Source organism: Neovison vison, chromosome 6 (assembly GCF_020171115.1).
Source record: "Neovison vison isolate M4711 chromosome 6, ASM_NN_V1, whole genome shotgun sequence".
NCBI classification, from domain to species: Eukaryota; Metazoa; Chordata; class Mammalia; order Carnivora; family Mustelidae; genus Neogale; species Neogale vison.
In genome coordinates, this window is record NC_058096.1 from 75,911,766 (window position 1) to 75,924,100 (window position 12,335).

The 12,335-nt window shown below is 36.1% G+C and overlaps 1 protein-coding gene across 4 annotated transcripts in view; it reads left to right on the forward strand.

Annotated features, from left to right (window-relative positions):
- RNF13 (ring finger protein 13) overlaps positions 1-9,416 on the forward strand; it is a 155,328-nt gene extending 145,912 nt beyond the window's left edge. For all 4 annotated transcript variants that reach the window (XM_044251590.1, XM_044251588.1, XM_044251587.1 and 1 more), the window contains 2 exons: positions 7,671-7,751; positions 8,027-9,416. In XM_044251590.1, coding sequence (XP_044107525.1) covers positions 7,671-7,751; positions 8,027-8,391 — 446 coding nt within the window. In that variant the 3' untranslated portion in view covers positions 8,392-9,416. The remainder of the gene's footprint in view (positions 1-7,670; positions 7,752-8,026) is intronic.
- Positions 9,417-12,335: the final 2,919 nt, after the last annotated feature.

Sequence of the window (12,335 nt, forward strand, 5' to 3'; positions counted from 1 at the left end):
CCTTAGGTTTAAAAAGAAAATCACGGGGCACCTGGGTGGCTCAGTGGGTTAAAGCCTCTGCCTTCCGCTCAGGTCATGATCCCAGGGTGCTGGGTTCTCTGCTCAGCAGGGAGCTTGCTTCCACCTCTCTCTTTCTGCCTGCCTCTCTGCCTACTTGTGATCTCTGCCTGTCAAATAAATAAATAAAATCTTAAAAAAAAAAAAAAAAAGAAACGAAACGAAAATCACTCCAAGTGGAACTTGGCCAATGCTTGGATTTGAATTTTAAGCTTGTTCTATGGATTTATTTATGGCCTCTAAGGCAATCCTTTTTTATTCTTATTCTCAATTAGTTAAGTAATTCATGAATACATTTCCAAAAACAAAGTTGACAACATACTGCTCTTTTCTTCAGTGGAATCATTTGTTTCCTTATTCTGCATGCACTGTCATTTCATCATCTGAATACATAAGAAATATCTGACCTTTAATTAAACTTCTAGAATGTAGCTGCTATTTTTTAGCATCCAAGAAAGGGTTGTAAAAATATGAAACCATGGGAGAGAGAAATAAACTGTCTTTGTTCCTTCTCCATATGTGGCAATCTGAAGTTAGAAAGTGCTCTGGCTTATGAACTAGAAACATTTTAATTTCTAATAAGTGGTAGCTTAAGAGTATTTCTTAACCTCTTATTCTTTTTACATTGTGAATCAGAGCAGATTATTTAAATGTTAAATTCTAAGTAGATGTGCTAGAACACAGTACACAGAACACAGTACAGGCATAATGGTTAAGACCATGGATGGACTCTGGAGTCGGACAGACCTAGGCTGGACTTCTGGAGCCCCCTTTACTGGCTATGTGACCTTGTGCAAATATGTACATTTGTTGTAACACCTCAACAGATGGGAGCAATTAGTATTACAAAAATAAACCCTTACATAATAAAAATTAGTATTATTAAAATTCAGTCATTAGATATTTATAGATGAAAAAAGATTATCAAAATCATGAAGCAGCTTAGAAATATGCAGCTTTATAAATACTACACTTGAAGTTTCTAATAGCCCACAGTTTGATCTAGTTGTACTTTTGCTTTAAAATGTTTTAGCTGTCATGAGATTTAACATCTAAAGAAAAAAGAGGCCTATTTGTTATGCATATTCTAGTTTAGGCTAATGGTTTTGACAAAGTTTACGCATATATGTTAGAAAAAAATTTTCAACTTAATTACTGCAATTTCCTCATGGTTGTAAACACTATGGATTATTGAAACATGTAGAACACTTCTGTGGTACTCACCACTCCAGTGAGTCACAGCACCAAACCATGAAAGTCTTAAGAGAACTTTCATAGGCTTTAGAATGTAGTAGAAATATTAACTTAAGGAAAGTTACAGTATTTTGGGAATACTTACCAACAAACAAAAAGAATTTGGCATTTGGAAGTTTTCCATAGGCCTAGTCTGTAGTCAGAAACCAGCACGCTGAGGCACTGGGACAAGTGGGGAACAGGTCAGTCAACCCTGGCACGGTTTACAGTGCCCTGGATACACAGTAACCTTAAATCTTCTTATTGTATTGATCTTCACTTGGCAGCTCTTTCAGAAGTGTTTGTGCTGATTAATACTTAAGTGATTTAAATACTGACTTAGCAATTTCTAGCACATATAAAAGTGTTTTTAGTTTTCTTGCTTCTGAAGCAGTCAACTGCCTTATAGAGCTCTTCATTACTCATTACTGCCCTCAAAAATAGCTCTTCAATTGACGTTTCCTGAGTCATTCAGTTAATGTATTTCTCCAAGTCTGTAATCATAAAGACTGGTTACTATACACCATGTTTCTTAGCAGATGAAAAAGCCTTCTGTTTTCACTTAACATTCCTTCTACTAAGCATTTAAGGCTGTCTCTGTGGGAGCTGTCTCCCCTGCAGTATGTGAAGGAGCCAGATCCCAGAGTTATAAATGAGGAGGGAAAATGGGGTTTCATATTTGAAATTTTAAGTTAGCAGGCCCTTTTATTTTATAGCTTAATCACGGAGACTTTCCAAGATAGGCCTAAAAAACAGAAGATATGATTTTAGAGATTGGGGAAAAAAAGCAACAGCACATTTAAAGCCGAAGATGTAAAAGTAGAGCAATACTTTTCATAAATTATTTCTTTAATTCAGCAAATGAGACATGCTTTAATTTTTATAACTATATTTAACTACCTTTAATGTAACCTTAAAAGCAATTATTAGTTCCTTTGCTCAGGGGTTAAAAATAATCAAAGAAGTCTCAAGCAAATCTGGTTTTAAAAATATTCTGTCCCTCTTGTCTCTTGTTAAGAATTCTTGGGAACTGGTATGAAGGAGGGGAGAAGAGAAGATAAAATTAGTTTATTTGCAGGAGCACCTGGGTGGCTCAGTGGGTTAAAGCCCCTGCTTTCGGCTCGGGTCATGGTCCCAGGATCCTGGAATCGAGCCCCACATCAGGCTCTCTGCTCAGCAGGGAGCCTGCTTCCCTCTCTCTATACCAGCCTCTCTGCCTGCTTGTGATCTCTGTCTGTCAAATAATAAATAAAATCTTTAAAAAAAAATTAGTTTATTTGCTAGAAAGAGCTGTCATTGTTTTCTTCACTGTTGAAGTAGGAAATAAGTGGCAAGGTAATTTTCTTTACAAGAACAGTAATTTTGCTTTGAAGTTTATGAATCCAATGCTAACATCTTCCCTGGGCAAATTCTTTAAAAATGTTTATTATCTCTCATGAAACCTGTGTTTAGTTAGCCCTTGAATGTTCACTGTCTTTTACTTTGACGAAACCTATTCTAGCTGACTTTAAGCCTTAGACTATCTTGTTATTAAACTGAACAATTAAGCTCTCCATCAATTTGTATGCGCTAGAGCTAGATTCTCTCAAATTAGTCATCTCTAGATTTCATCTAGAGATGACATTTTTTAAGTCCTCTCTAGACACTGTGGTTCCTCTTTCTGTACCTAATGTTAAGTCCAAATGTTTTTGTTATAGCTAAATGCAGGTCTCCACTTAACTTCTGTGTTAGCTTGTTCATGACTGCAAGGCCACTGTAGCTGAAACTTGTGTGAAGGGGGGTGAGGCTTGTGTGAGAGGAGATGGGAGGAAGATGAAGGTCAGATATGTAGCTTTATGAAGGTCATGATAAGCTCGGATTATTCTAAGTGAGATAGGGAACTATCTAAATGAGATTGATATGATGTATTAAAAAAAATCACCCTGGCTGTTACGGAGGAAAAAAACCTACCACATGAGGCAAGAACAGAGAATGTAGACTAGAAGCTCTTCTAGTAATCCAGGCTATTAGACCAGAGTAATTGAGTAAATGAGAAAGGGACACATTCGGATATGTTTCACAGATAAAGTTTATAGGACTTGGTGACAGATGGAATGGTGGCCCTAAGTGAAAGTGGCATGTCCAGACCCGATCAGCTATTCGTGCTACTGCAATGATGGCCTTACATCTGTGATTCCTATTCTGTGCCTTTGCTGTATCTAGTGTTTAGGAGAGAAGCTAAGGAAGAACAGGTCCATAGAGGAAAAATCAAAGTTCTGTCCACTCATACAACATTCCCAGATTGATGGGACTTTAAAGTGCATTCATGAAACTCTTCTAAAACATTATTCAAGTGACCGTGCCAGAAGCCTTCTAGACAGAAGCGTGTCCATGCTGTTTCAGATAAGTGACCCGAATCTCACCCTTCCGTAACTTAACACCTATGCAAAGTTGTTGCTTGACAAAGCCTGGAGAGGTTTTATATCAAGGCTTCTCAACTTCTGCACCATTGGCGTTTTAGATGGGGTAATTCTTTGAGGGGCTGTCCAGAGCACTGGAGTATGTTTAGCAGCATCCCTGGCCTACTAGATGCCAAGAGTACCATCTCCTAGTTGTGAAAACCAAAAATGTCTCCAGGTATCACCAAATGTCCCTAGGGGCTGGCGGGGGGGCACAAAAATCTTCCCCAGTTAAGAACCACTAGTTTATACTAGGCAAAACTTCCTAGCAATGGTGCTAGTAGAAACAAAACAAATGTTTACTGCCACTTATAAACCCTTTTATGTTACCGGAACCAATGCACAAATTGGTTATTTTAAAAATCTGCTCAAGTTGTAAACCATAAAGATAAATGCCTTAAATTTACCTTTAAGCGCTCAATAGTTATTTGATGTTGGACAATGATCCTGAGTATGAATCCACTGACTGGACTTCCCCAAGTTGTTATGGTACATGATGCATTTCCTACCATTTTTAGTTTTAGGCATTTTTAAATGGGACAAAAATTGGATTCTTTCATTCTTGCTTTTATAAACATAAATTTGTCCAGTCTCACCTGTACTTCATGTATTCTCATTTTGGCTGGAGAGGGGCTGGGGGAGCAACTAGCTTTTATTAAGTGTTCTTTCTTAATACAGTCAACCTAGCTATCAAATAAAACCAGTCTTTTATACTCACAGATCAAGGACTGCTGAATATTTAATTAAATTACATAATTAAATTTAATTAAATTAATTTAATTTAATTAAATTACATAATTACCCTCATTCGGTGACCATTGCCACTGACTCTTTGTAAGCGTACAGTTCCTCTGATGTGACAGCAGCACGTGGGGATGTTAGAGAGCAGGCTCCTCCCCCAGCCTTCAGTGCACCGTGTCTTAAGTCAGTATTCCTTTCCAGCCAGTTTGCACCAAACACTATGTATTCAACTTGTGTTATTTCTTTTAATCCACAATCCTAAGATACAGATACGTTAATATCTTTGTTTTCCCTTTGAGAATACTACACATGGAGATGTGTCTTGCAAAGCTAATCAATAAAATGATCAGGATGAAAATCCCTAACATTCTAACATATGCTTTACTATTTCATCACAAGTCCAAGGCCGGGGGGTTAACTCTCTACAAAGCACTAAGTTCCAGTCTAGTCCACAATCACAAACTGTACCTTTGAATCTTGACCCATCATCTTATAAAGAAAAGAAAGATCAGGGACTGTGAAGCATCGAGTCCACACATTTAGGACTTTTTAGGACTAACCCCAATATTACCTGTATTAATTTCCTATTGCTGTGGTAACAAATTACTACAAACTTAGTGGCTTCGAACAACACATTTAACTTAGAGCTCTGTAGGTTAGAAGTCTGACATAGGTCTCACTGGGCTAAAATCAAGATGTCATCAGGGCTGTCTTCTTTTCTGGAGGCTCTAGGGGAGAATCCACTTCCTTGCCTTTTCCAGCTTCTAGAGGCCACCAGTCTTTGGCTTTTGACTTAGCTTCTCCTCCATCTTCAAAGCCAGTCACACTGTATCTCCCTGACCAGTCATCCATAGTCATATTCCCCTCTGACTCTGAGCTTTCCTGCCTCCCTCGTACTTTTTAGGACTCTTGTGATTATACCAGGCCCACCTAGAGAAATCAGGATAACCTTCCTACCTAAATGATGCTTAGAGCTTTCAGGCACAGCTCTGGACCAGTCTGTTCCTGTTCAGTTATATTAACTCTATCGTTTTTTTCCCTGAAAAATGTGTAGCATTTTATAAGGAACTAAATCATGAGATATTTCACTTTAAATTCAAAATCATTGGTGCCAACTGAATTAACACAAATTATACTGTAAAAGTCATTTGTAAGAAGTATTGGCTAAAAATAGCTATAGGAAGTTACTCCTTATTTTAGATCAGTGAGATGGTCAAATAAATGTCAGTGCACTTATACAAAATCAGTAAGTTTGGCACAAATAATTTTTACAGGTACAATGATAGCCTTAAGAATATACTTAATACTGTTAGAATTTAACCTGATAGATACTTTTAACTCTGCAGTTTAGCTTCTGTAATAGCGGTTTCCAATGATACTTTTCTCAGTAGCTGAATTTCCTTTAGATTTTATGCAGTGTGTGATGCATGTTTTGCACTTGTCTTTATTTTTAAAAATGATGCACCTGAGGACTCACAAATGGTAGTAAAATACAAGTAGAAGATCATAACATACTACTCTTTGCTGAAGATCTAAGTAATTCCAACAGGAAAGCAGTATGAAATTACTAAAAATCCAATGCTTAAAACTTAAGTTTGAATTTCCAAGAACAAAGCCAAGGACAGAGATGCAAGTGGTTTCTTTGGGAAATAATCTCCGGAAGCAAGAGGGAGGGAGTAGGAAGAGTGAGACAGGGAATGAAAAAACGAAGTGTATCTTACTGAGCTGGTTATTGTGGACAGCTGGGTCTCTATCCCCCAGGGTCTCTATCCTCCAGAGCCCCACTGAGGAACCATGTGCCTCAGAACTGTCCCTTTGAAGATGGCCGGGGCCTTTATCCAACAGATTACCTCCTTCGTTGGTAACGATGTGTGTTTAGTGGGCACTTTTACAAAGTCATAACATTTTAAAGTTTGATTTGTAAGAGAAATCAGTGATGACTGATTTGCTTATTAAAACTGTCCTCAAAGTCGATGTAAATGGACCAACTGTGTAACTACAGATAATTGCAGATATATTGGAGTCCTTTAGTCTTGAATAGTTTTAGATGCATATGATCAGTCTCAACAAATTCCACACACAAGGTTCTAAATTCGCAGCTTCTATCTGCTATAAGAATGATTTGGTACTCAGTACTGTAATAACCAAATTCAAAACACTGAACAAAAAGTAATTTTCTTGAAAGCTTTTTTTGGGGGACTCTTCCTGAGTGTGCTATTTTAAATGACTAAAGGATGGTAAAGGGATTGTTTGGCTTGAACTCTCATTCTATTCATATCAGAAATCCAGACTATTTCTGACCTGCCTTCCAAGGTGTTGTTACCCTGTGTTTGGGATAGGCAATGAATTGTCCTTTGTTCCCTGAGATTTTTAAGTTTTTACCTAATCTATACATTTAATGGAAAACACTGAATTGAAAGCAGTCACAGTGGTCACTGCCACTATTGCCTCAACTTAAAAAGATGCTATGGGACTGCCAATTCCTTTAAAACTACACTTGAATTCCAAAAAGAGCTATGAATTAATAATCCTTCATGATTTATAAAGGTGGTAAATTCAACAGTAAATTAAGAAGGCAATATTAATGAACACCATTTAGTGACCATCTCTGTGCCTGGCCCTTTATTTACTCACAAACCTGTAAAGTGTATAGAATCTTCTTACAGATACCAAAACTGGATGACAAAGGCTAAGTAGCTTGCTAAAGCACCACAGAGCTAGTAAATGTTGGAATGAAGATTTTGAAGCCTAGTAGAGGTCTTATTCCAAATGTTTCTCCAATAACAAAAAAAAAAATTTGAGTATATTCTAATGTTTCCATTTTTACTTTAAAAATTACTGAGACTTTAAAGAAATCTAAATAGTTAAATTTTGTTGTCTTTGGCATAAAATATTTCAATACTAGCATATGAATAGTCATGTAAAACACTACTCCAGTTATGATTAATAAAATTCTTCTGTAAACTTAAACAAATTTGACATCCACTTTTAGTTTCTTATTTTAGGTAATAGGTTAATTATTTAAAACTTCAGGTTCCTGAACTTAAAGCAGCTCCCTGATCTGACAGAGAATAAGAAAAAAGTATCATTTACAGTTAGATCAATCAAAAGACATTTAAAATAATCGACTGAGGAAGACCTTAGAGCTGGAAAGAACACTTCTGTACATCTTTTAATTAATTTTATTTACTATTGTCACAGGAGATGAGTATGATGTATGTGCCATTTGTTTGGATGAATATGAAGACGGAGACAAGCTCAGAATCCTTCCTTGTTCCCATGGTATGAATAATTACATGCTGTTTTGAATTTATGTATAATTGATATGTAGGCTCAATATTAGAGAAGGAGACAAAATAGTTATTAGCATACTGTGAGCCAGGTCTTGTAGTAATTAGTGGTGTCATTAAAGGATGGAGGTATATTTATAAAAACTTACGAACTTTTCTTGTCCCTATACAATACATATAGAACAGAATAAACATGGCAAGAAATTAAAAATGTAATATTCTTAACCTCAGTATGCTATCTAAAAGATGTGTATTTTGCTTTAACAGCTTACCACTGCAAGTGTGTAGATCCCTGGCTAACTAAAACCAAAAAAACCTGTCCCGTCTGCAAGCAAAAAGTTGTTCCTTCTCAAGGCGATTCAGACTCTGACACAGACAGTAGTCAAGAAGAAAATGAAGTGTCAGAACATACCCCTTTACTTAGACCTTTGGCTTCTGTCAGCACCCAGTCATTTGGGGCTTTGTCGGAATCCCGCTCACATCAGAACATGACAGAATCTTCAGACTATGAAGAAGATGACAATGAAGATACCGACAGTAGTGATGCAGAAAACGAAATTAATGCACATAGTGTTGTAGTTCAACTGCAGACTAATGGTGAACGGGATTACAACATAGCAAATACTGTTTGACCTTCAGAGAGGGTGATTGGTTATTTCCTAATAAATGTTTATTTAGGTATACAATTTGATTTTTTTGCTCCCTTCAGAGATTCCTGTAGAGATAACTTATTTTTTAGTATTCTACAGTTTAATCAGATTACTGAAACAGGTTTTTTCTGATCTGGCATTTATCTGCAGGAGTGTACTTCATTTCACATAACTAGTCATAGGCTGGTGCTCGAGCATCAAATCAACCCTTCTTCTGGAATGAAATATAGCCAAAATATTTTTAAAAATTCCTCAGTATAGCTCGCAATTAAGACCTAGATCCCAGTATGAAAATGTTTCATGTTTTACATACAAGGTGAGTGCTGTGGCCACCTAGCATGAGCTAAGCCAACTCCCATTTGCATAAAGTTTACCTAGAGTTACTGAGTTGGAATATATTTGTTCTGATATTTTCCTAAATTGCCATCACTCAGGAGAGGTGACAATTTAGCATTTTTCCTTGTATCAGCACCACAAAGAAACTCAAAGCTCTTTTTCCTTTCTATTACCAAGCAGTCTTACCCTGATAGGAAGGGTCTGTACTAGTGCAGATTTTATAGGTTTCTTTTTTCCTCAAAGTTTTAAATACTATAGTGTTATGTATGAATTTGATTCATCAGCTAAAGTAAATGTCTCTGGACTTTACTTACTGAATTTCAGTATCCTTAAGGGTTTTGTGTTATGATCAAAGCAAAAAGAAAATGCTGTATAAAAATACCAAACTTCAGCAACTATTAATACTCAGATCATATACCTCTTAACAAAAAGCATCTTATGCTAATTAGCCCTGCTCAACTGTGTACAGAGCAAATTGTTCAAGTATTGGATTTGAAAATAACTGCTTATGTTTAACAGAACTAATGATGTAAACAATGTATTATGAAAAGCTAAATTAAACATTATAACTGTAGAAAATATAGACTTATGTATAATCAAAATGCTGAGAATTTTTATATGGCATTGTATGAAGGGAGTTTGAATGTTAATAAACATGTTTCCCACTTTAAGAACTGGCAAAATATTTGTTCTACTGTACTATTACCCAGATTAGTTTCATTTATATGCACAGTGCTGTAAAGGTATAATTAAGGTAATGTAGGTCAGATAAAACCACAACCTTAGAATTTTATACAAGGTAACTGACTGCTCACAACCAATTAGGTAATCTCTCTAAAGTTAACACTGCAGCCAAAATCCCAGCAATAATGTACATTGTGGTACCCTGCTGTAATTGTAGTACATCCTTATAGTAGACCTCTATACAGCCTTTAAAGAACAAAGTATCTAGACAGAGCTATATTGACATGGGAATTTTTAGTCAACAAAAGCACATTAGAGAATAGTTAAGTACATGATATATAGTTGTCTTCTGTTATAAAAAGAGAAAAATGTATTTTTAAAAGAAACGTTAACAATACTGAGGAAGTTTTACCTTCTAAAAAAAAAAATCTTAAAATCCATCAAAAGAAAAAAATGTTATTTCCACTTAGGAAAATAAAAGGTTGAATTCAGTATCCACTGCCTGATAAACAAGATGTTCCCTCCCCCAACCTCCTTTGAAAAATCACACAGAGGCCTGAGAAACAGATCATCAGTTTACTATGGTAGGGAAGCAGACTCTGGAATTGGATGTACTTACACACCCTAACTTTTGCAAACCTGGGTGGTCATCTGTACAATTTCATTTAACCTAAGGGAGGGTATGAGGACACTCAGTACCTGCCACATAAATATACGGTAATAGCTTTTTATAGTTGTTAAATAAACACCATACCTAAAACAATTTTTTTTAAAGGGCAAAGTTAAAGGTCACTATAACATGTAGTAAATGTTGTATCCCCTCAGTCATCAATCTATAAATCAGATAAAGGACATGGGTTCCTTTTAAGTATTAGAAGTTTTTCTGAGGCAAAATTACTCCCCCTTCTTTTAAACTCCACAAACTGCTAATTTTAGTTGTGTTTAAAAAAAAAAAAAAAAAAGAACAGTATATATATATCTATATATACTGGGGTGTGTGTGTGTGTGTGTGTGTGTGTGTGCGTGTGTGTGTGTATAGATAGAGTCAGTTGAAATCTCTTATTTCTTCGTGGTGTAACTATACAGCTTTTTAAATAGGACATTAAAATTAAAATCTAATTTTCATTAAGAAATTCTTTCCTAATTTAAAACTTTTCTGATATGAAAGTAGTCACATGGGAACTTACCCCAGAGATGAATTTATCTTGATATTTTGCCTTCAGAAACACTTATGTAAAATACATGTATATATTATACACTCTATGGATTCATACTGTATGCAATCTGTTATTTAACGTTTGTTGGTGAGCATTTTCTCATGTTATTCAAGGACTATTTTTATTCTCTGGACATACAATAATTCATTCAACCCATAACCCTCAAAGTCAAATCTTGCAGTTTCCCAAGTTGAGGTATTTTAAGTAATGTGATGACATTCTAAGTATACAATGTATTTAGCCCCATTTCCTCAGGTTAAATTCCTAGAACTAAGTATAAAACAGTTACCTACATATATTTTCCTAAGTGTTTTTTGTGGGTAGGGGGCCAATGGCTAGTTTCATTATTTCATTAAACACTATTGTTATAGTTGCCCCCTACATCTTCTACTCCCCTACCCATACCCCCAAACACACATACTTTTCACTTTATAGGTTCCTTAAGGACTTCACAAGTTTGGTCACTGCTTTCTAGTCCTTTCGTTAGCTCAGCTGGTAAAGCAGAAGACTGTAGCTGACTTCCTGGTCAGTGGTTTCTAATCAGTTACCCTAACAGTTCTTTACAGCTCAAGCATGCATGTATATTATTACTGTAAAGTCTCAAATCATCACAACCCAAACACCAAATTTTCATTTGACCAACCTTTTGTTTGTAACTGGGTTCTTAACAGGTCAAGAAATTGAAGTTTATTTCAATTTCAAAGGTTATGTCCAACTACCAAAGTAGCCCCAAATTCCTAACCTTCCATATTTTTACATTCTTGTATGTACTGAGAACTAATCCCTGACAACACTGTCAAAAAATTTCAGTTATGCACAGTACAGTTTAATAAGGTGGAGATTCCCATTCCCTAACCCACTATTTCTTAAACGGTAGCAATATAGACCCCTTAAAAGTGAACCAGACTGACCTGCCAATTATTTCTAAAGGGACTTCTGGAGCTTATGGAATCCCATCTCTAGGGTGAAAATCCAGAGCCCAGAATCTGCGTTACAAGCAGCTCTCCAGTTTTGTTTAGACCCACCACCAACTTTTGAGCATTCCTGCTCCAAGCTTCTGTCTCACAGTTCATAAAGAGTATTAAACATTCGCTAAACGTGAATACATCCCAGAAACCTTATAACCTCTGGAATTAAACTTGACTACTATGTAGTCAAAGCTAATAGGTCACTCCAGTGCCAGAAACTCCAGGAATATCCCAGTTTTCTTACATGCTGCCTAAGGAACATCTTCTCTTCTGTGAAAGTCCCAGTTGGTTGACTGCAGCATGCCAATACAGCTTCCAAATCTAAAGAAGTCATATGACAGTTCAACATAGAAGAAACCAAAATGCAGAAACCCTTCTTGGTACTGGGTTCCTTACTGCTCACTAGATTTCACAGCTAGAGACCAACAACAAGAGAGAATACTTAATTTCTAGCGGGTAAGTCAGTTTTCCTCTCACAAACCCAAAGATGAGCCCAAAATGATTTTTAAAGCCTTTTTAATAAAGATAAATGCCCATGAAAAAGAAATTCCCAGGCACTCATTTTATTTATAATAAATCCTACAGGATATGGAATAGGCCATGAGCTCAATTTTAAGATTTTATGCTTGCTACAGAGTCTGGCCTATTCTGTATATCCCAATGTGTCAAAATTCAATTGTAACAGTGACAGCAATTTACATAAACACAGGAGTCTAGAGTA